The following is a 23,465-nucleotide window of genomic DNA, read 5'->3' on the forward strand; positions in this document are numbered from 1 at the left end:
CTGAGAGTTTTTTACACAAAATATAGCGTTTTGCCGATGTGCATATTTTTTGTTTCGTCACAATTAAATTAAACGCAAATTCATTATAATTAAAATACTTTTATTTTTGAACTTTTTTGAGATGTGGACACAGTTTTAATGAAAGCATAACCAATTTCATCTTTTAAAGGCACAAAAGTGTGTAATGAGTGTGTACCTTTCACCGTTTTCGATTGAGAATATCGTATGTCTAACACATTTTTTTTTATTAAATAATCGTCATTAGCTATAAAAGTAAAGTCAACGCTTGTAAAATTTTTCGTTCCCAAGGAAAACAAATCTTGTGGTTTCAGTATATGCTCTTTATTGTTCATTTGTAATGAAGCTCTAGCAGCATATCGTTTTAATGAACCCGCAAGACCATCGCATGGTCCTTTGCCATGGGCAGTTGCAAAAAAATGCCACTCAGCGTTGATTTCAAAGTCAGCATAATGATAACATAAGTTTGTAAATGCTTTCTTGTTTATGAATTGTTGTGGAGCTCCATCAGAGAAGTAAAAAATCGTATTGATGACAGCAAACTTCTTTTTAAGAAAGGCAATCAATTGCTCTTGAAATAAATAAATTAAAACTGTGTCGTACTTAAGACAATCTGAAATACCAACAAAGCTCAAATGCTTAATAGTATCATTTTCGTTATAATAAATCACCATTGGAATTATAGTAGCTTGATCATTATTCCAATGAAAGCCTTGAGCTGCTTCCTGCACAACGAATGCATAATTTTTCGAAAAGTCAAATACTACGACGAATTCCCCGCTCTTTAAATTTAGTTTTGTATCAGAAAAAAATCGACTTTGTGTTTTCGCAATAAAATCATGTTTCAAAAGCTTATCAAGTTGCGTCACTAAAGTCTCGATGAAGTCTTCAGAATCTGACGTAACATTCACAATAGTACAACGGTCTGTTGATGTCCACATTTTATATTGGATTTCATTAACATCAGATTCATTAAACGACACACGAAAATAATCAGCGATTTCTTCATTATTTGGACAACTATTGCACATTCTGGAAAAGCACGATTCTTTTGGATTGTTACAAACTAATTTGTTTAATAAATTTTTGTAAATTGGCTGAGATTCTACAACCCAATCGGTGTTTTTCGCAAATTTTGGAAAATTACATCCTAAATGGAATAAATGTAATAAGATTAATAACTAGTTTTAGTACAATTATAGAGAATGTCAAATACACAAGTACCTTCTAACATCAATTTTACATTTTGATGAATAGTACAAACACATACGACATGTGTACCACTACTTCCAGCAAGAATACAATAAGTAGGCCTCAAACTAGCGAATTTAAAAAATCCGATTGCCACTGAATTATATTGCGCTTTGAAGCTTTGGTACAATTCTTTTAAATTACAAAGAATCAACTTTTTTTGTACCCTAGTTCGATTTCCATCACAATCCTTCACAGATTTAAAATCTTTCATGCCCGCTAATTGTTTTGAGTTTTCTTCGCTTTCATAAAAATCAATGACAAGTTTTTTTACATCTAACTTAAGCGGCTGATTGCCTGGAACTTTTGTGGGATTCAAAGTATTAGTAGTCATTTCACCAGAGTCTAAATCAACATTCTCAGATTCACTGATATCATTTTTAAGATTCAGTACCATTTTTCGAGAACAGTTAAATTCAGATGCTATACAACTGACTTCCCAACTGTCTTTTGGGTAAAATTGAAAGCAGCTTCTTTTTTATTGATCTGTAAAGCAAACGATCGATCGTATTAATATGAAAAAATGAAGATATTTTAAAATGATCGATTGTTAAAAAAATTTACTTGTTACTTTTAGCGTTATATAATTTCTTCACTTTAGCTATCATGGAACAATGATCTTGATTAATCTTTCTGTAGGTAGATTCAGGTACTATTCCAAATTGTGATTGGAACTGATTCTCTAGGGCAGCATAGCTCTCATCAAGTTTTTTTACTCCATAATTTTTTTCAGAATATAACCTTAAATTAAACGCATAGAAAAATAATTAAGTAAGTTTTCACTCAGTAAATGAAAAACTTAATCAATAGAAAATTTTTACCTGTCTTTTTCAATAAGAGGAATTTTCAAAAATCGCTCTAAAGAATGATCATTGTAATCACATAGATTGTCGCTAAAATTACTGACAGTTCGAGATAAACTGCTTCCTTGAGTACAAATTTCAGCTGATATACTCAGACTTTCAACACTAATTTGACTTGAAATAATTTCGTCTTCCTCTGATGCCGGCGGAATATATTCTTTGACACGGAATCGACAACGCACACATAACATTGAAGTGTCATCTAAGTCAGGAAATTTCCAACGATCTTCGTCGGGAAATTTTCTTAAATCTTTAACTCCTTTTTTATCTAAAAGTTTCGTTTAATTAGATGTCAAAAGTCAATATTAAACACAAGGCCATTAATTTAATTGGTTCTACGTAGACGTTATACATAAGAGGTCAAGTGCACTGTATTAGTTACTTACGTGACTCATTGAATGGATTACAACAATTTACTGACCGTATACGTTTACTCATGGCGATGAAATATCAAAGTAACGCAATAATTATTACTTAAAAACTTGAGCAATTATATTTTTGTTAAGAACAAACGATCCGAAAAGAAATCGCTCAAGAAAGAATCACAAAATGAAAGTAAATAGAGGGAGTTGTGAGCGCCATCTGCATGATAAGTGACGAAGTATAGACTCATCTTTTAAGCAGGTGGTTCAAAATTTATGAGTACTATAATTTTAGTATTAAAGAGAAAATTATATTACTATTCTGAATTATATTACTGCATAGTGAATCTAACATTTAATTTAATTGTGACGAAACAAAAAATATGCACATCGGCAAAACGCTATATTTTGTGTAAAAAACTCTCAGCTTTCAGAAAAAAAATTCAAATTTGAAGAATTTTGGGCTGCACACCGAAAAAAATCAATTTCTCCACTTTAATTTGATTTTTAAGGGTCTTCTGATGAGTTTATGAAAAAATAAATATTTTCATTCAAAAGCTGAAAATTTTTCCTACAAAATACAATGTTTGTCAATTTTGTATAAAAATGTTTTTCATATCAGAAAAATTGACGAAAAAGTTGAAAAAAATTTTTTTCCAAAATTTCAAAAAATCATAACTTCAAGACCGCTGCGTATTAAGAGCTAAAACTCTCAGGGAATTTTTGTCTTATGATAGAGAACACCTCCATAAATTTTAAACATAATCCGCGAGGGTCGCCCCGTAAAAATGTTCTTATTTGGAGGAATGACCCATGTAGCTATTCAGTCAACCGACTAAGAGATTAACATACATTTTATTTTTGTTGATCACTAACCGATGAATTGTTCTCATAGCGGAGGATATTTTAATTAACAGCAAAATTTGCTAGACTTTGATCTAGGCAGATTTCAACTGCACTTATGAGACCTACAATAACTTTAACTGAAATTTTCAATACTCATTTCAAATTTTTTTCTTTGTCAATTATTATTCATTTTTTGAAGAAAGCCACGGGAATGTTATATTAATTGCACATTGAAAGTTACAATAAATATTAGCTAGAATGATCACATGGATAAAAGGTGAATGCCAATTCGATGAAATTTGGAATCTCTGTAAGCCAATACAATATTCCAATCAAATTTCAAGTTTGTATGTGTGTATGTATGTATGTGTGTGTGTGTGTTTTTTTTTTCGCTTCCCGCTAAAAAAATTTAAGATTTTAAAAAATCGGGAAGTTATTGTTTTCACGCCGTTTTGCAAAAATCGAGTTTTCATCAGATCTCGACGTTTAAAGGTCATAGGAAGCTTCCCTGACTACTCCCGCGAGGTTGTCATCGTGTCTGTATGTGTGTGTGTGTGTGTGTGTGTGTGTGTGTGTGTGTGTGTGTGTGTGTGTGTGTGTTTTTTTATAGAGGAGGTAAAATACGTTCACGTATGCCAGGACTTGGTATTGTTGCCAGGACTAGGTGTAGGTGCCTGGGTATGTCGGACTCAGAAGACAATATTATTTTGCAACAATACCGACTAAACATCCTCCTCTCTCGTTTCCCTATATATGTTACAGGGAAGACTGGATCAGGACCGCGTTAGCATTACTTCAATCCAGTCCATGTTGTGCCTCACGACACCTACTTCTTGTTATTACTGGTTTCTAATCCCTTTCTGCGATTTTTTCTTTCAAGAGACGCTGCGCGTAGGCTACTACAGCTGTCCAGTTTTCTTCTTTTTTGATCATGCAGGTTACCAAGCTCTCAGGGGAGAGCGCGGTGCCCATTGTTTCTTCGGTGCAGATTCTATCGTCCTTCCATCGATCACACTCGAAAAACGTGTGCTCGGCGTTGTCAATTTTGTCTGGACAGTATTTGCACGTTGGTGTGCTGTGCAAACCCATCTTGAATAGATAGGCATTGAACTGCCCATGTCCCGTCAGTAGCTGGGTCAGAAAGAAGTCCGTGTCCCCGTGCTTCCGAGAAAGCCAGACGTTGATGTTTGGGATCAGTCGCGCTGTCCATCTGCTTGTCTCTCCCGACGTCCATCGGTCCTGCCACTCTTGCTGCGTTTCCGTTTTTATCCTCGTTTTTGCCTCCTTCATGTTTTCGCCACCGATTTTAGCGTCGTAGAGTCTTGCTCTCTCGAACGCTAATAGGTCGATGGGCGCAGCTCCCGCAATGACCAATACAGCCGCTTCGGAAACCGTGCGGTAGGCGCAGGCAACTCTGAGAGCGCATCGCCGCTGCACTGCTGCCATTTTCCGCCGATAGGTTTTCTGCTTTAATATATATGCCCATATTTCCGCTCCATGACGCAGTACCGAATGGACTGCTTCCAGAAGGACTCTCCTCTTTTTGGTTCTTGGTCCCACAGTATTCGTCATAATTCTTGCTAGGCTAGACACCGTCTTGCTGGCTTTCTGGCATGCACTATCGAGGTGTTCGCGGAAAAATAGTTTCTCGTCTATCATTACCTCCAGATAGCGCAGGGCCCTTGTTGACGTTAGCGTTATTCCTCCCATGTCCACAGCAAATGGTTTTGGGAACCATTTTTGGCGAGTCAGAACGACCATCTCGGTTTTGTGTTTTGCGAGTTTCAGGTGGTGTTTATCGAGCCAAGTCTCGACAGCATCAATGGTTTCCCAAACGAGTAGTTCGGCCTCCTCTACGCTGTCTACTATTATCGTGGCCGCGACGTCGTCTGCAAAGCCCGTTAGCTTCACTTGCTTTGGCAACGGGATTTCCAGAAGCTCGTCGTAGTCCGCGTTCCATAGATCGGGCCCCATAATTGAGCCATGCGGCACGCCAGCCGTTATGGCGTATTCTTGTGGACCTTCCATGGTTTCTGCTATCAGCTTTCTCTCGTCAAGGTAGTTGTCGACAAGTGCCAGATTCTCCGGCTCCATGTCAAATCTGTGCTCCAGGGCGTCCAAAATATCTCTCCAATTTGCGCTGTTAAAGGCATTTCTAATGTCTAGCGTGAGGACAAGACACACCTTGCGGGCTTTGAGGCTACCAGTCCATGCTTCTCTCGCTGTCGCTACGACTTTCTGGATCGCGCCGACTGTTGAACGTCCTTTCCGGAAGCCGTGTTGGTTTGCGGCAAAACCTCCAGCACGGTCTATGTCGTTGCGAAGTCTCCCTTGTATGAGCTTCTCGAGCAGTTTTCCAGCAATGTCCAGCATACAGAGTGGTCTAAACGACGAAGGTGTTATGGGGGTTCCCTTACCTTTGTCTAAGAGAACCAATCTCTGCCGTTTCCAGACCACGGGAAACGTGCCAGTTGCCAAGCATGCGTTGTAGGTGTTCAGGAGTATGTCTGGGTATTCCAGGGCTACAGTTTTGATCACCGATGCCGGGATGCCATCAGGTCCAGGTGCCTTTCCTGTTTTGAGTGACTTGGCCGCGTCTTGTAATTCCTTAGTTGTGAAGGGTGTTACTTCGCTGTTCTTAGTGTAGTGTTTCTTCTCCCGCGGTGGGTGTTTGGGGAAAAGCTCCGTTACAATGCTCTCCATCAAGGCAGGAGATTTCGGCGCCTCTGGTGAAGCCTTTCCAAGTCGTTTGGCGACAATTTGGTAGGCTTTACCCCAGAGGTCATTGTCGAGATCGTTGCAGATCTCTTTCCACAGTTTCGCTTTACTTGCTTTAATGGCTCGGTTTAGCGTCTTTTTGGCCTGCTTGTACTCTTTTGAATACAAGTCCTGGCTTGGGGAGCGTTTCGTAGCTCTCGTTGCTCGGCGACGTAGCTGATGGCATATTTTGCGAAGTTCTGCTATGTCCGCTGACCACCAGTACGCCGGCCTGTAGAAGCTCTGGTTTTTCAGCCGCGGCATAGAGGCGTCACATGCGGCAGTAATTTCTTTCATCGTGTTTAGCACTGCCTTTTCCGTCTCGCTGCAGGTATCCGGTGTCGGGTTGTTCTGGAGGATAGACCAGCTTCGTGCGAGTGAAGCTTGCAATGCCTCTGGATGAAGCCTTTTGGCATTCCACTTCCGCTTAGAAACGTCGCGTTGTGAAACCGGAGCAAATGCCAATCCAACGCTGAATTTTACAAACTGGTGATCACTGCCACTGTATTCTTCGGATACTGTCCAGTCTTCAATCATGTTGGCAGTCCTTGGAGTCGCCAATGAGATGTCGAGGATGGATTCTTGGTACCCTGGTCTTCTAAAGGTCGTGGTGCTCCCGGTGTTCAGCACTATGAGATCGAGTCTAGCCACGACGTCAGCGACCTCGTTTCCTCTGGTGTCGGAGAAAGCAGCGCCCCACTCAGCCGATTTAGCGTTGAAGTCTCCGGCTACGATAACTTCGCCGTCGAACTTAGTGACCGCATCTTCTATATTTGCGAGTTTCTGTCGGAACACACTAATCCCTTCGTTAGGTGAGAGATAGACGCTCATGAAGTAGGTTGTGGGGGTTTGAATCCAGACTAAACCTGCTCCACTTCCGCTGTTGTTGGCGGTAACGTTTTTTTTTTTTTTTTTTTTTTTTTGTGTTCACAACCTAAATTGCTGCTGTGCCAGTTTCGTCTGCGAACCATGCTCTGTCTTGGAGGTTTAGATATTGTTCGCAGATGATTTTGAGCAAGGCCTCGTGACGTTGTCAAAATTATTTGGCAACGCAGCTAAGCTCAAAGATTCGGGGACTAGACTAGACAGACAAACGAACGAGACTCTTGTAAGGGGGGATAAGTGTTATGGCTCAAACAGGTCTTACGGCTGTACCTCCCCGCATGGGCCCCGCTGGTAACTGGTCGGGTTGTCATTATATTACCGATCAGGCTAACGCAGTCGTTGAATGGGTTGATACAGTTAACTGAGTACGAGGACAGATTGACATTAAATTCAACTCAATTCACATCTGTCCTATGATAGCGTAAATGCTTGAGGGCAGGGTTTTTCCTTGCCAGCAAACTTGGCTGTGTATTTCCTATGTGAAGGTAGGATAGATATACGTGCGTGTATAGCTCTTTTTAGCCCAGGAAACGGCCTCTTCGGAGGTAGGCGAAAGCCTCGCCATATATTTTTTTTGTTCGCAGATGAACCGAGTAAGATCTCGTGATGCTGTCAGATTTATTTGGCATCGCAGGTAAGCTCAAAGATTTGGGGAGTAAACTAGACAGTTACACACGAACGAGGTCTTGCGGCTGTACCTCTCCGTATGGGCCCTGCTGGTAACTGGTCGGTTTGTTATTATATTACTGATCAGGCTAACGCAGTCGTGGAATGGGATTTTTTTTTGTACAGTTAACTGAGTACGAGGACAGATTGACATTAGATTCCATCCACATCTGTCCAATCATAGCGTAAAAGCTTGAGGGCAGGGTTTTTCCTTGCCCGTAAATTTGGCTGTGTTTTTGTTGCGTGAGAGTAGGACAAATATACGTGCGAGTATAGCTCTTTAGAGCCCAGGTATCGGCCTCTTCGGAGGTAGGCGAAAGCCTCACCACATATTCTTCTGTTCGCAGATGAAGCAAACGTCGATCTCCTCTTCAAAGACTCGCTGGCGAAGTAAGTTCTGCGCCAATGCACATCTATTCAGGTTTCCTTGTAGTATGCGCGTCATTTCTGCCCTCTCGTAGCTTCGGCAAGTGCGGTACGGAATGCCTTACAAGCCCCGGAGTCAGAAATATGACATAAGCCATCTTGGGCTTTTTTTTCCCGTGTACAGAGGAAGCATTTTGGCTTCTCCGTACAGTCTGCAGATTTGTGGTTTTCTCCGCCACATTTATAGCAACACTTGATTCTGTCCGGTCCCGTACAGTTATGTATTTGGTGCCCAAAACCAAGGCATTTAAAGCATCGGGTTACTTTCGCAACTGGGCGTATGCGACAATTAACCCATCCGATCTTTATACCAGGCCTTGTTAAGGATCTTGATCGCGCTAGCCTCGTCTATCTCGCAGAAGGCTTTCCGATTGCCTTGTGGTGTAGGTTTTGTCAAATTCACACGTTTGATTTCCAGGCTGTTGGCGAAATCACGTTTGAGTGCCTCACGGACGTCGCCCTCGGTAGAGATTCCATCCAAGTCAAGGATCTCGATCGTTGTTTTTGGTGTGAGCGTTCTGACTGTACCGATGTTAGCGGTTGCTGTTTTTATCGCAGCCGTGAAAGCAGCAGTGTCTTTAGTCTTGCGAACCATTTCTAGAAGAACGCTCCCGCGCTTCGTTTGTTTGATCGAATTTATGTCTACTCCAGTCTCTGTCGGGTTAACCTTAGCCTTGATTTCCATAATGAGATCGGCGTACGTTCGCCCTTCAGCTGGTTGTACAAGCACAGCCTTTGTTCTTGTCTTTTTCCTCCTTGGTTTCTTTGAGCCACCCTTATTTGGCTGGTTTTGGGCTTCAGTAGGTGTGCCACTGGCTCCTGTTTTCTTTCCTTCTTTTTCTTCTGCCAAGTCACTTTGGTCCAGGTATCATCCCGGGCGGTCTTTTTCTGTGCTGGCTTGTCAATTCCTGAGGAAGAGCTGGGCGTGGACAGAAGCCTCTTCTTGTTGTTGTCCTTTCCTTGCCATGGTGGTTTCTCAGGAGTGACCAAAGGTGGCTGTGGTTTTGTGGTCATCTACGGAGATGTTTGAGTGGTTGTCGCCGACGTCGTTGGTGATTTGTTGGCCAGCCTATATGCCTATATACCGAACCAATAGACGTAACCAATTTTCTGATTTCATGATGGAGATTTTTTTTGTCCTTGATGAAATCAGCTAACTCTTCGATCTTGCTACCGAGTCGTTCCATTGGTGATTGTTGGCCGGTGACGGTCGGTAGAGAGCTAATTCTTTCTCGGAAAGCCTGAGTATTGACGGGTCTTTCACTTTTTGGAGGAACGTTTTTTGACTGTCCGACTACTTCCGACTACCGTCCGCCGGCACTGAAGTATCCCTCCCCTGTGCGGTAAACAATGTTTGAAAGTTCTGTGACATTTCCATATCGTTTTTAACTTCCCGCTAAGAATTGAAAATTTTCAAAAGTTTGGGGAAGTTATTGGTTTTACCCCGTTTTTCGAAAATCGAGTTTTCAACGGATGTTGACGTTTTGAGGTCCAAGGAAGCTTCCCCGAATGTTTCCGCGATGATGTCCGTATGTCTGTATGTACGTATGCATGTGTGTGTGTGTGTGTGTGTGTGTGTGTGTGTGTGTGTGTGTGTGTGTGTGTGTGTGTGTGTGTGTGTGTGTGTGCGTGTGTGCGCGTGTGTGCGTGTGTGTGTGTGTGCGCGTGTGCGTGTGTGCGTGTGTGCGTGTGTGCGTGTGTGTGTGTGTGTGTGTGTGTGTGTGTGTGTGTGTGTGGCCGTATGTAAACCTCTTCTAACTTTTGAGAGGCTTGACCGATTTCATCGTGGTTGGTACCATTCGAAAGGGCTTGACCAAACTTAGATTTTAAAAATAATTTAAACCGATTCGAACTAGTAGATTTTGAGACATTTCAAAAAAGCTATAAAAAAATTAGAAAAACGGTAGACCCTGAAGGCCATCCGTGCAACTTCCCGCTAATTCCATACCTAGGTGCATAAAACTGCACTAATGACGTTTTGGAGCTCTTCGAGCTTAAAAATACAATATATGTGTTATTTTGAGCTCTTCGAGCTCAAAAGTCTGATAGAAGTATCACAGAACAATATTTTTTAAATTTTCAAACCGCACTAACTTTTAAATGAATCAACCGATTTTCACGCGGTTGGGAGATTTGACGCAATTTTTTTAGTTCCATGAAGAATCTCCAAGTTTGAATTGATAAAACTAGAAAATTTGGAGTAATTCCAAAAAAACACTTTTTTTTTGGTTTTCTTTCGTTCATGATATTTCTTGAACGAATTGACCAATTTTGACCGGCTTGACGGCGATCGACGTAATTTTTTCATGCTAATAGCTGATTAGTTTTTGAAATCGATCAGTGCAGCTGTTTAAAAGTTATTCCAAAAAATGTCGAAGTTATGTTAAGAAAACACTTGTTTCCAAATATTTTATCGAGGATATCTCTCGAACCGATCAACCGATTTCCACGTTTTTGGCGGCGATCAACGCGGTTTTTTAAGCTCTGAAATTATTTTATATCATCAAAAACGATTCGAGAAGAAATGACGAAGTTATGTCAAAAAAACACTTTTTTCGGTTTTCTTTCGTTCACGATATCTCTCGAACGAAAAATATATGGCGAGGCTTTCGCCTACCTCCGAAGAGGCCGTTTCCTGGGCTCAAAAGAGCTATACACGCACGTATATCTCTCGAACGAATCAACCGATTTTGACCGGATTAGCGACGATCGGCGTGGTTTTTCAAGCTTGAGGGCAGATTAGTTTTTGAAGTTGATTGATAGAGCCGTTTAAAAGATATTCCAAAAAAACCACTTTCAAAAATGATTTTTTTCTTTTGTTTTTGAGATTTTTCAAAATTTCTCAAAATCTATCATTCCGAATCGTTTCAAATTCTCAGGAAATCTAAGTTTGAGGGAACTTTTTAGAACGCCGTTTAGTACGTTCCGATCGGTTCAGTCGTTCAAAAGTTATAAGCGAGTTACATAGTCACACACAAACACACACACACATACATACAGACATAGTGACAACCTCGTGGGGAAAGTCAGGGAAGCTTCCTGTGACCTTCAAACGTCGAGATCTGATGAAAACTCGATTTTTGCAAAACGGGGTGAAAACAATAAGTTCCCGATTTTTGAAAATCTTCGTTTTTCTTAGCGGGAAGTTAAAAATTTTTCAAATGTGGTTTTTTTTGGATAACTTTTAAATGGCTTTACCGATCTATTCCAAAACTAATAAGCTCTTAACATTAAAAAACCACGTTGATCGGCGCCAGCCCGTTTCAAATCGGTTGATTCGTTCGTGAGTCATAGTTGTCAAAAAAAAACCAAAAAAAGTGTTTTTTTGAAATTACTTCGAAATTACTCGTTTGATTAATTTAAACTTGAAAGTTTTCTATGAGGCTTAAAAAACTGCGTCGAATGCCGCCAACCGCGTGAACATCGGTTCATTCATTCAAAAGTTATTGCGGTTTGAAAATTAAAAAAATAGTGTTTCATTGAACTTTCATCAGACTTTTGAGCTCAAAAACGGAATAAGTGGAATTTTGAGCGCTTAAGTATGGAATTAACGAGGTTGCAGGGATGGCCTTTAGGGTCAATCTTTTTTTCAATTTCTTTGTTTTGGAACCTTTAAAACATCTAGGTCGCTTAAATTTTCCAATTATTAGCAGAGAAAGTTTGTCCGTACCGGTCATATGTACACATTGAAGAATAGTTAGGCGTTTCTTACTCTGTTATCCTCTGTAGCATTTTCCCCCTTAAATATAAATGTTCTATCTGGAAGACATAAAGAACAAAGGAGTTTTATCGGCGTTGTAAATATCGTTAGGATCATATCCTATTAAAAGACTCGGCAAATCTTTAATCCATTGGTTACATAATCCTTTATCGACAGATTTACTTTCTCCGGCTGCTTTTTTGAAAGATATACTATGGTGTTTTTTAAAACTTTCTAACCAGCCATTACTAGCTGAAAAGTTCAAGATTCCTAATTTCATAGTAAAGTCTTTGGAATTTTGTTGAAACTGCAGTTCATCTATGGGAATATTCTTATTTAGAGATTGTTTTATCCTGTAACAGGGTAAAATTACCCTGCATCGATAAGTCGCCAGAGATCGATAACTATTCGACTAGCACTGGTGCGCCTCGATCTTCGGGCCTAAAAAGAGAGTAGGAGGGGGTATTTTGGGGGTTATTATATAGGTGAGCCGTGCATTGCGAAAGGAAGAAGTAGTGTAACCGCCAGACAGTGTGCCACATAAAATCAAGAGAGACTGATCCTCGGCGTAGTTACCTATCGACAGAAGCCAATAACATCGAAGACTTCAATCTCCAGTAGTGAGTTAGATCGCCGTATATTCAAAAAGGTATCAATAATTACTCTGTGGGCTAGGAGTGGACCGCAGGGTTTATACTCGATTTACTTCTCCTCTGATTACTTATTCTCAATATAATTGGTAATAATTCAATAATTAATTCATTTCACGTTATTTTTATTCGTTAGTTGGTGTTGAGCGTCCCTCAAGGAGGTTTATACCCGAGGACTGTTCAAGGACCTTGCGGTGTTAATTGTCGTGAGAATTGATTTTATTAATTTACTCGATTAATTATTAATAATCTTGAACATCTGAAAAATCGGTTGAGTTGCAAATATTTTATTTAATAAAATAAAACCGAGAAATAAATTCTTCGAGAAAGTTCCTTTGTCTTCTCACGAATCACGCAAGCGTCGGTCGAATTTTACAACGCAGTTAATGTATACCCAAGGTCAAAGTCTACTACGCACTAACGAATACCGGCGTCCATTTTTAGCGCGCAAATTCCTGGAAATTATTTTACACGACAAATTATTAAGAACAATTGAATTATTATTAATTAATATTATTTATTACAAGGAAGATAATTATTTAACATTATCTTAATTATCGAGAACTGATTTACTGAAATTTTGGCATAATTAAGATTGATTTACCCGTGGATAATTTTTCGTTAATTTATTTTATAGTGAGATAAATTATTTATTTAATCGGAAAATTCTACGCGGTTATTTTTGTTTATTGAATTTAAGTTCTGGAAATTTATTTATTAATTTTAATTTCATCATCTTGATAAAATTCTTTAGAATTTAACTAACAACGTGGATTATTAAGTCCGGGAAATTTTAGTTAGTTAAAATTAATTGATGAATTTTAATACGAATTATTTATTATTTAAGAAATAAATTACGAGTTGAATTGAAATAAATTTAGACTTCGAATGTTCCTGAAAATTTATTTAATGTTGAGTATTAAACTCGTGATTGATTTGGAGTAAATTTAGGCGTCGGTTTTTAGCTTAGATTTTTGGAGATTAAATTATTAGTTGTGAAAATATTTTACAATTTAATTGTTGGCTAATGACTGAAATAATTAAGTTGAAAGTTAATGTAGTAATTTTCTGGAATTAAATTTTTATAATAACTTTTATAAGTTAAAAATAAAAGTAAAGTAAAATCAGTGTGTGTGTGTGTGTGTGAGACGCGTGGGTTATGAGTGTGTGAGTGTTAACAGCGTCCCCTCGTGCATTGCGTTCTCTGTGCGAGGTGTTACGTTGGCTAGGTACTTAAGGGGTATGTGTGTGAGCTGCAAGACATCTAGGTCTACGTTTAGTCACTGGGTCGTTGTCTTGTAGCAGTGTATGTGTGTGAACTTCAGCGCATCTAGGCCTACGTTTAGTCACTGGGTCGTTGTCCTGCAGCAGGGTACGTTAGGCTGCAGGAGTATCTAGGTCTACGTTTAGTCACTGGGTCGTTACTCCTGTGGGCCGAGTTAACGAGCTCTTGCATACGATTAGTCTCTGTGCAGGGTAATCAATCTGTCAAGTCGTGGAGTTAGTTGAGTCAGTTTGGTTAGTTAGTCAAGTTGGGAGTAGTAGAAATAAGCTGTAGTCTTAACTCGTTATAGTGTGAGTGCGAGTGAGCGCATTTTGTTAAATCATTTTGTTGTTAATAAATTTGGCCATATATTGTTAATTAAGGATTTATTTATTTCAGATCACCTTCCTCCACTCTCTCTCCCGGTAAGATAAGCTCAGCTCTGGTTCCGGTTCCAGGAACCGTGATTAAAAAACCTGGTGGCGCCCTCATATTTATTAATTTAGATTCGTTTTATTTAGTTTATTGTTTTAATTAATTTAATTTAAGGGGCCAATTGAGCGGCATAAAAACCCGTTACAATCCATTTTAACAGGTGCTTCTCAACGCCGGGAAACTCAGAAAGCCGGCTTCTCTTAATCTTTCCATGTCCCTCAAAGCACTGAGACTTTATTAATTCTCTCGATTTCATAATTTTATAATAGGTATTTCACTTCGTAACTTGCGAGACTTGAACGCGTTTACAATTTGAAGTTTATCACTCAAAGACAACACATTGATTTTTCGTTTGGACATTTTGAGTAAATGCTGAAACTTTCTTCGCAATTGCTATTTATCAACTGAATGTACTAAGCTTGAGAAATAAGTCGGTACGCACATTTGGCTATTTGAATAGTATATGAGTTCCTTGAACTAGAAGAAAACAATGACAGATGCACATTTGGTCATTTGAATAGAAGAATTTCTCGGAAGGCCATGGGACGATAAGAATACCGAATCGAACTCATTTAAGAATGAGTCATAAATAGTAAACATTAAATACGTTTAACTGTTGCTTATAGAGTGTACCTGTACGGCAAGTAGCAATCTCAGTTATAGAGGTTCACGAGCGAAAAAAACGGCTGTCACTTACAGGAGTTTATATTTCTCACTTACTGAGTTTCTAGGGAGGTAAAATAACGGATCTGAGAAATATTCTCTCTAATAAAGTTTTCTCGCTTACCTAGTTCTTACTTGTTTCTTACTTATCTATATCTATGACTATAGATTTGACTATATATGTATATCTATGTATCTACGATATAACGCGACTTGTGACGACGTTAGCGTCCACAATTCTCAAAGGATTCTAACGTTACTCATTATTAGGGCCGAGAATTTAGTTTTTTTAAAAGAGAGAGACAGAAGATAGGCGTAGCCAAGCGTTCTAATTGGTCGTAATAAATAAATTGTTTTTTGTTTATCGCTATTAAGTGAAGACAGCAGCTTGAAGAAAAAATAAAATTTAGATTGCTAATCCAACATAAAAATATAAAAAATATGTCAAAAAAAAAAACAGGTTAGTTTGCAGATGTGAAGGTGCTTGTAAACAAATACAAGTCTGTGCTGCTCAGATAAATAAAAAAGAGAATTTGAAACACCGTGTTGTAACTAAAATGTTTAAAGAAATGAATAAAAGTGAACAGTGACAAGCTGGCGATTTCGCTAGAGATCGCGTAAAGGAATTGCTCCCGGTCTTACTGGTAATTTTGCTGGAGATCGCACTGACGGTCTTTTTAAAGGTCTCGCTGGAGGTCACGCTAGAAATCTTGCTGACGGTCTCGCTGGAGATCACGCTAATAGTTTTTCAAGAGGTCTCGCTGTCGGTATCATTGGAGGTCGTTTTGCTGGGAGTTGTGCTAAAGGTATGGCTGCCGGTCTCGCTGGTAATTTTGCTAGCGATCACAGTGACGGTTTCGCTCGAGATCACGCTGACGGTCTTTCTAGAGGTCTCGCTGGAGATCACGCTGATGGTCTCGCTGGAGGTCGTTTCGCTAGAAGTTGTGCTATTGGTATTGCTGCCAGTCTCAGTGGTAATTTTGCTAGCGATCACGGTGATGGTATCGCTGGAGATTACGCTGACAGTCATTCTGAGAGTCCCGCTGGAGATCACGCTGACGATCTTTCTGGAGGTCTCGCTGGTGATTACGCTGACGGTTTTTCTGGGAGTCTCGCTGGAGATCACGCTGACGATCTCGCTGGTGATCACGCTGACGATCTTTCTGGAGGTCTCGCTGGTAATCACGCTGATGGTCTTTCTGGAAGTCTCGCTGGCCATCACGCTGACGATCTTTTTGGAAGTCTCGCTGGAAATCACGCTGACGATCTTTTTGGAGATCTCGCTGGTGATTACGCTGATGGTTTTTCTGGGAGTCTTGCTGGAGATCACGCTGACGATCTCGCTGGAGATCATGCTGACGATCTTTCTGGAGGTCTCGCTGGTGATCACGCTGACTGTATTTCTGAAGGTCTCGCTGGAGATCACGCTGACGGTCTCTCTAGAGGTTTCACAGGAGATCACGCTGACGATCTCGCTGGAAATCACGCTGACGATCTTTCTGGAGGTCTCGCTGGTGATTACGCTAACGGTTTTTCTGGGAGTCACGCTGGAGATCGAGCTGACGATCTCGCTGGAGATCACGCTGACGATCTTTCTGGAGGTCTCGCTGGAGATCACGCTGACGATCTTTCTGAAGGTCTCTCTGGTAATCACGCTGACGATCTTTCTGGAGGTCTCGCTGGTAATCACGCTGATGGTATTTCTGGAAGTCTCGCTGGCCATCACGCTGATGATTTTTCTGGAGGTCTCGCTGGAGATCACGCTGACGATCTTTCTGGAGGTCTCGCTGGTAATTACGCTGACGGTTTTTCTGGGAGTCTCGCTGGAGATCACGCTGACTCAGCGTGATATCCAGCGAGACCTTCAGAAATACAGTCAGCGTGATCACCAGCGAGACCTCCAGAAAGATCGTCAGCGTGATCTCCAGCTAAATTACCAGTGAGACCGGGAGCAATTCGTTTACGCGATCTCCAGCGAAATCGCCAGCTTGTCACTGTTCACTTTTAATTCATTTCATTAAACATTTTAGTTACAACACGGTGTTTCAAATTCTCTTCTTTATTTATCTGAGCAGCACAGACTTGTATTTGTTTACAAGCACCTTCACATCTGCAAACTAACCTGTTTTTTTTGACATATTTTTTATATTTTCATGTTGGATTAGCAATCTAAATTTTATTTTTTATTCAAGCTGCTGTCTCCACTTAATAGCGATAAACAAAAAACAATTTATTTATTACGACCAATCAAAACGCTTGGCTACGCCTATCTTCTGTCTCTCTCTTTTAAAAGAACTAAATTCTCGGCCCTACTCATTATAGTTATTCTTTGGATGAGAGGAGTTCAATCGCTTGATTAGTTAAGAAATAAGAGCAATTCAAAAATTTCAAAAAAAGCAAAAACTCACATTTCTGTAGGTTCTTTTTAAGATAACTTTTAAATGCGATAACTTGAGCTAATTTCTGTAAATTACATTTTGAAGTCCATATAACGAGCACCAATTTCCATGTCATTTCATTCTCCTAGACTAAAACTAACCTACTCGTCTATAGGTATTTAATGAAATTTTACTATTGCATTCGTTTCAACGATAATACAAGTTTTTCGTAACTTAAGGAAAATGTATTCTGTAAATGTGATTGAAGTATCTAAACTATCAGTGTTAAGATTTTATTTTATCAGAAAATCTACATTCATTTTGGCTGCCAAATGACACTTTTTTTAGTATAGTTTTTTCCGTGTAACTTCCAACTCTCATGTATTTTTATTTTAGGGATTCTATATTTTCAATACGTATATTTTAACATTTACTATTTGTTACTTAATCTCTAGTATTACTAAAATATATTATTATTACTGAAATAATCTATATATATAAAATATTTAAATTGCATAATTAGCCTGGGTATTTCATGAAATGACCACTTTGTGCCGGCATCTCGTGTTTAAAGCCAAGATACATAATCAGACGCATAGAACAGTTGGGCTTTTCATGTAATACCTATTATACATCTTGGCACGTTGAATAAAGAAAAAAAAATTAATAACATTAAAAAAAAAAGAAGGAATAAAAGCAAATACAGATTAATTTGTAAAGAAATATAACGAATATTTCGGAAAACAATCTAACAAACAACCGAATACTTTAGTTTACTTATAAAAGGTAAATATTATACGGTCGTTTGTTAGGTTGTTTTTCATAACATTGGTTATATTTTTCTACAAATAAATGTTTATTCGCTTTTATTCCTTCCATTTTTCAATATTATTAATTTTTAACTTCCTGCTAAGAAAATTGAAAATTTTCAAAAAATCGGGAAGTTACTGGTTTTACCCATAATATTTACCTTTTTTAAGTAAACTGAAGTATGCGGTCGTTTGTTATCTTGTTTTCCATAATATTCATTATATTTTTTTACAAATTAATCTGTATTTGCTTTTATTAATTTTTTTTTCTTTATTCAACGTGCCAAGATGTACAATAAGTATTACATGAAAAGTCCAACTGTTCTATGCGTCCGATTATGTATCTTGGCTTTAAACACGAGATGCCGGCACAAAGTGGTCATTTCATGAAATACCTAGGCTGATAATGCAATTTAAATATTTTTCACTAAACGCCGACGCTTCTGGAAGTGCCTAGGTATTTCATGAAATGACGGATTTTGCGAAAAGACTACGACATATATGAGAGATTTCCACGTATATAGTCACTCATCACGATATCTTTGGAACCAAAAGACTTAGAGACTTGAAATTTGGTAGTAATATTTTTCTCACCGAGTAGAGGTCAGCTAAGAACAGATTTACGAAATTCCATCTACAAGGGGGGTTGCGGGGGCGTTAACAATGAAAAATTCCCGTTTTCAAACTATTGCTCCTATCAACTCCAAATTTGGTAGAAATCTTTTGTAAGGGTTGTAGAAATAATTTATAAACGAGCTTTAAGATATTTCACCCCACAGAGGGTTGCGGGGGTGGGTGTTAATAATTAAAATCTTTAATTTCCAAGCTATAGCTCCAATAGTCTTCAAATTTAGTAGGAGTCTTCTATATGTGATATATAAATTATATAATTATAAAGTGAACTCGGTCCGGAGATTCTCAACCAAAAAGTGCAATATTTTGATCGAAGACTGGGTTCGTCACTTCCAATCGATATACAACCAAAGTCCAAGCTGTTTACCCCCATTCGACGGACTGAATCATGAATTTCTGAATGCTGATATCACCACGGATGAACTCTTCGCCAGTCTTAAGAAATGTAAACCAGGTAAATCTGCTGGTACCGATGGTATATGCTATGAATTTTACAAAGAGCTGCCCGACAACTGGTTGTATTACTTACTAGCGCTATACAATAAAATTCTGAAAACCGAACAGCTGCCAAAGAAGTGGTCCTCCATGCTAATGAGTATGTTGCATAAAAAAGGCGAAGTAAATGATCCTAACAATTATCGAAGCATTGCACTAATTAACTGCGTAACCAAAATTTTTACCCAAATTATCTGCTCCAGAGTACAAAACTGGGCCACTAACTTGAGATTGATACCCGAAAAGCAAGCTGGCTTTTGCCCTGGCAAGAGCTGCGGGGATAATGTCTTCTGCCTACTGGCCACACTTCGATTCCGTTCCTCGGGGGAAACTCTGGAATAAGCTATTTAGTCTTGGCCTCAGCGCCAAAGTTCTGAATATCATCAAAAACCTTTACGAGGATACGACAGTTCAAATAAAAAGCGGCAACAACTTGTCGCCACCAAGCGGGATTGCTACGGGAGTGCTACAGGGAGAGATCCTGAGCCCCCTACTCTTTATCTTATACATTTCCGATCTTATAACATTCCTGGAAGATCGTGGGCTCTCCGGACTGAATCTTGGTGCTAACAAGGACCTCCTCGGACTTAAATATGCGGATGACCTAGCTCTGCTGGCACGCACGCCAATCCAACTTCGAAAGACCCTAAAAATCTTCGAGGATTACTGTGATGAAAATGAGCTGGTCGTAAACATTACCAAAACTAAAATCCTCAAAGTTAGCTCCAGCGGCAGGGTTGGTAAGTCTGATATCACCTTTCTTTACAAGAGAGAACCCGTAGAGGTAGTCAACTCTTACATGTACCTGGGCGTTGTGTTCAACTCATCCTTACAGGGTAATTCAGCGACTGATCACGCCATCCAAAAGTCAAAAATAGCCACGAGCACAGTGTTAAACATACTATCTCAACTCAAAGCAGACTCTTGGTCAGGTAAAGTTCAGGTATTCAACAGTCTTTCCAAAAGCATGCTACTTTACCTTGCACATCTGTGGTGCCTTACTCCAAAAAATTGGGACCGACTTGAATATGCTCTGCTTAACTTCTACAAAAAACTTTTCTCGCTACCTGCATGTACTCCAAACTATGCTATCAGACTCGAACTAAATATTCAACATGTCGCGGTGGACATCTTTAATCTAGCATTAAACTGGGTGATAAAGATCCTTGAAATGGACAACTCCAGATTTCCGAAAATATTTTTTCATCGCTTAAATACACTAAAAGACACTTTCAACTCCAGCCGCCACAATTGGGTCCAGCAGCTAAAGGACATCCTATATTGCACACAAGAGTCTTCAATGCTAAATAACCTTGATGCCACACACTGGAAATCCCGAAAAGAATATCTTCTGAGCAAGTACAAAAACTATTATAAAGATCTAGATCTCCTCCGTTACAAACGCTCGAGTGCCTGTCAATTTGTTCTGGATTATACTCTACACAAAGTTCTGCGAGAATTAGAGTCCACGCCTCACTATCTACTTAAACCTCTGGTACAGCTGCGCCTCGCCAGTAAATACTCCTGCCAAATTTTTATAGACCGCTCATTGCATAAATTAAGACCCCTAAAACACTGCCAGTTTTGCCAGCAGACGGAAAGAGAGACTATGTCCCATTTCCTAGTGAGCTGCCCTTTTTTCTCCGACATCAGACTCAGCTACTGGAATCCTGATTCACCTGAGGACCATCAAATACTCAGACAAATACTAGGCATCGATTCGTCACTTGAAATAAAAAAAACAGCCCTAACTTCTGGCTGACCCAAATGCTAACCGAACACGGTTGCTTTAGAGAATATCAATTTAAGTACGAACATACGGATAGTAAATTCTGCGACGAGTGTAGGGAGAATGGATTAGGAGAAAGGGTCGACAACGTGGAGCACTTAATGCTCGAATGCCATGAGTACGAGCCTCAACGCGAGGTGCTCAAGAAGATTTTGGGTGGGAACGCGGAGTGGGCAAGCGTTGCGCGTTCGATTGCCACATCTCAAAGTAACTTCAAGCTTTTAAAAGGTTTCAGTAAAGTAATAATGTGTTGCAAACTCCAAACCCAACTAGCTAACGAAAACGCGACTAGGGACGAGACTCAACAGACATCCACCTAGGTAGAGTCGGAACGCCTAGGCACAAGCGATATGCTCCACACAATTGTGAGGACAGTATAGAGCTTTGGATGACTGCCGTAGAATAAGATAGGGGAAAATGACCATAAACTACACAAGTGCCCGGGCACCCCACACACGCAAACACTTACACGTAGAATCATATTTTACACACAACACATTACACAAACGACATGGTCTTCTATCGACTCCGCCTCCCCGTGGTCCCCGCTGGATACTGCTCATATTCTGTGGGTACATCTCGATGTGCCCACAGAGAATGAATTGCCAGAGGAGTTGATGAGAGTTGCACACACTTACAATTATACGCAACTCTTGCAGCTGTTCAATGAATGTGTATAAACACAAGAGAGCAGCGGTTTTTCCTTGTCCGCGATCTTGGCTGTGTTTTCGTTATGGTGAGGGTAGGACAAATATACGTGCGTGTATAGTTCTTTTGAGCCCAGGAAACGGCCTCTTTGGAGGTAGGCGAAAGCCTCGCCATATATAGCTCGTTCGAGAGTTATGGCGAAAATGATCGTGGCCCTATTGGGACTATTGTTTTTCTTTTTTTAGAAAGCAATACGTTTAAAATTGGGTCTACGATTAAGCAAGTAACGCCCTCTCCGTGGGTTCTGCTACGAGTAGGTGGTGTGATGTTAAATCATGTCACTGAAACTAACAGTTACCACTGCGAAAAGTATACAGACCGAGCAAGGCCTCGTGACGCTGTCAAATTATTTGGAAACGCAGGTAAGCTCAAAGATTCGGGGATTAAATTAGACAGATACACACGAACGAGACTCTTGCAGGGGGGATAAGTATTATAGCTTAAATAGGTCTTACGGCTGCATCTCCCCGTATGGGCCCCGCTGGTAACTGGTCGGGTTGTTATTAGATTACCGATCAGGCTAACGCAGTCGTTGAATGGGTTGCTTACAGTTGACTGAGAACGAGGACAGATCGACATTAAATTCAATTCCATTCACATTTGTCCAATGATAGCGTAAAAGCTTGAGGGCAGGGTTTTTCTTTGCCCGCAAACTTGGCTGTGTTTTTGTTGCGTGAGAGTAGGACAAATATACGTGCGAGTATAGCTCTTTTGAGCCTAGGTATCGGCCTCTTCGGAGGTAGGCGAAAGCCTCACTATATATTCTTCGTTCGAGAGTTATGCTGCTCAATGACTGTATAAACACAAAAGAGTAGAAGTTTTTCCTTGTCTGTGAGCTTTACTGTGTTTTCGCTATGTTGGGAATGGGATAAATATACGTGCAAGTATAACTCTTTTAAGCCCAGGAATCGGCCTCTTCGGAGGTAGGCGAAAGCCTCACCACATATTCTTCGTTCGAAAGTTATCGAAAACGAAAAATTTCGAAAAAAGTGTTTTTTCAACATAACCGACATTTCTTTTTGGATCTTTTTTGATAAAATAAAATATTCATGAGCCTAAAAAAGCACGTCGATAGCCAGCAAGAACATGAAAATCGGTTGATTGGTTCGGGAGTTATCGTTGTCGATAAAATTCGGAAAAAGTGAATTTTTCAAATTTCTCTAAAATTTTTGGTTCGATCAGTTTGTGTTTGAAAGTATATCATAGAATTTGAAAAACTGCGTGGAATACTGCCAACTGTGTAAAAATCGATTGATTCATTCAGAAATTATCGCAGTTTAAAAATTAAAAAAATACTGTTTTATTAAACTTCTATCAGACTAGCTTAGAACAGCTAACTCTTTGAGCTCGGAGAGCTCGAAATAACATATAAATTATATTTTTAAGTTCGAAGAGCTCAAAAACGTCATAAGTTCAATTTTAAGGACTTAGATATGGAATTAGCGGGAAGTTGCAGAGATGCCCTTTAGAGTCAACCGTTTTCCGGATTTTTTTTAGAGATACGCTGTATAGCCAATTAAGCTATACAGCAGATCATCAAATTAACGATCCGTATCATTATTTTAGGCCTTACATTTAGTTGATTCAAGTATATAGATCCTCACGTTGACAAAACAGTTGCCTGTTTTAACGAAACTACATATATTTACTTACAAGAGCTATTCTCTCTATGCTTAAGTGAAACAAATGAACCCTTAAATTAGAAAACTGGAACGTTATTTTAAGGATACGTCATTTAAGGATACGTTAGATAGTCATTTTAACAATATTTTTTTTCCGTGCAGACAATATTGTGTAAAAAAACCACGTTCCATTAGGGCGGGGAGAGGGGGGAGGGTCACGAGAAAATCTACGTTAGGCTACATGA

General features: G+C 39.6%; 3 protein-coding genes across 3 annotated transcripts in view; 1 reads left to right on the forward strand and 2 right to left on the reverse strand.

The window, feature by feature from the left end:
• The window catches only part of LOC123258820 (phosphatidylinositol-binding clathrin assembly protein LAP-like), a gene marked incomplete in the record, with an annotated part of 153,490 nt that overhangs the window by 14,102 nt on the left and 115,923 nt on the right, over positions 1 to 23,465 (forward strand).
• On the reverse strand, positions 80 to 1,758 carry LOC123258824. The gene is made up of 2 exons (XM_044719060.1): positions 1,243 to 1,758; positions 80 to 1,168 (listed from the first exon to the last, which is right to left on the reverse strand). The coding sequence occupies exons 1-2, from the start codon at positions 1,664 to 1,666 to the stop codon at positions 90 to 92; spliced, it is 1,503 nt and encodes a 500-aa protein (XP_044574995.1). The 5' UTR covers positions 1,667 to 1,758; the 3' UTR covers positions 80 to 89.
• On the reverse strand, positions 1,828 to 2,757 carry LOC123258830. The gene is made up of 3 exons (XM_044719072.1): positions 2,519 to 2,757; positions 2,091 to 2,400; positions 1,828 to 2,010 (listed from the first exon to the last, which is right to left on the reverse strand). Exons 1-3 carry the CDS (start codon positions 2,568 to 2,570, stop codon positions 1,830 to 1,832), a joined length of 543 nt encoding a protein of 180 aa, XP_044575007.1. The 5' UTR covers positions 2,571 to 2,757; the 3' UTR covers positions 1,828 to 1,829.

This window comes from Cotesia glomerata, linkage group LG2, assembly GCF_020080835.1.
Source record: "Cotesia glomerata isolate CgM1 linkage group LG2, MPM_Cglom_v2.3, whole genome shotgun sequence".
Lineage (NCBI taxonomy): Eukaryota > Metazoa > Arthropoda > Insecta > Hymenoptera > Braconidae > Cotesia > Cotesia glomerata.

Coding starts and splice junctions, on each gene's coding strand:
- LOC123258830 (XM_044719072.1), bottom strand. CDS start 2,570: ATGAGTAAACGTATACGGTCAGTAAATTGTTGTAATCCATTCAATGAG. Junction 2,401..2,518: donor TAATCCATTCAATGAGTCAC/GTAAGTAACTAA, acceptor CGAAACTTTTAG/ATAAAAAAGGAGTTAAAGAT. Junction 2,011..2,090: donor CCTCTTATTGAAAAAGACAG/GTAAAAATTTTC, acceptor GTTTAATTTAAG/GTTATATTCTGAAAAAAATT.
- LOC123258824 (XM_044719060.1), bottom strand. CDS start 1,666: ATGGTACTGAATCTTAAAAATGATATCAGTGAATCTGAGAATGTTGAT. Junction 1,169..1,242: donor TGTAAAATTGATGTTAGAAG/GTACTTGTGTAT, acceptor TATTCCATTTAG/GATGTAATTTTCCAAAATTT.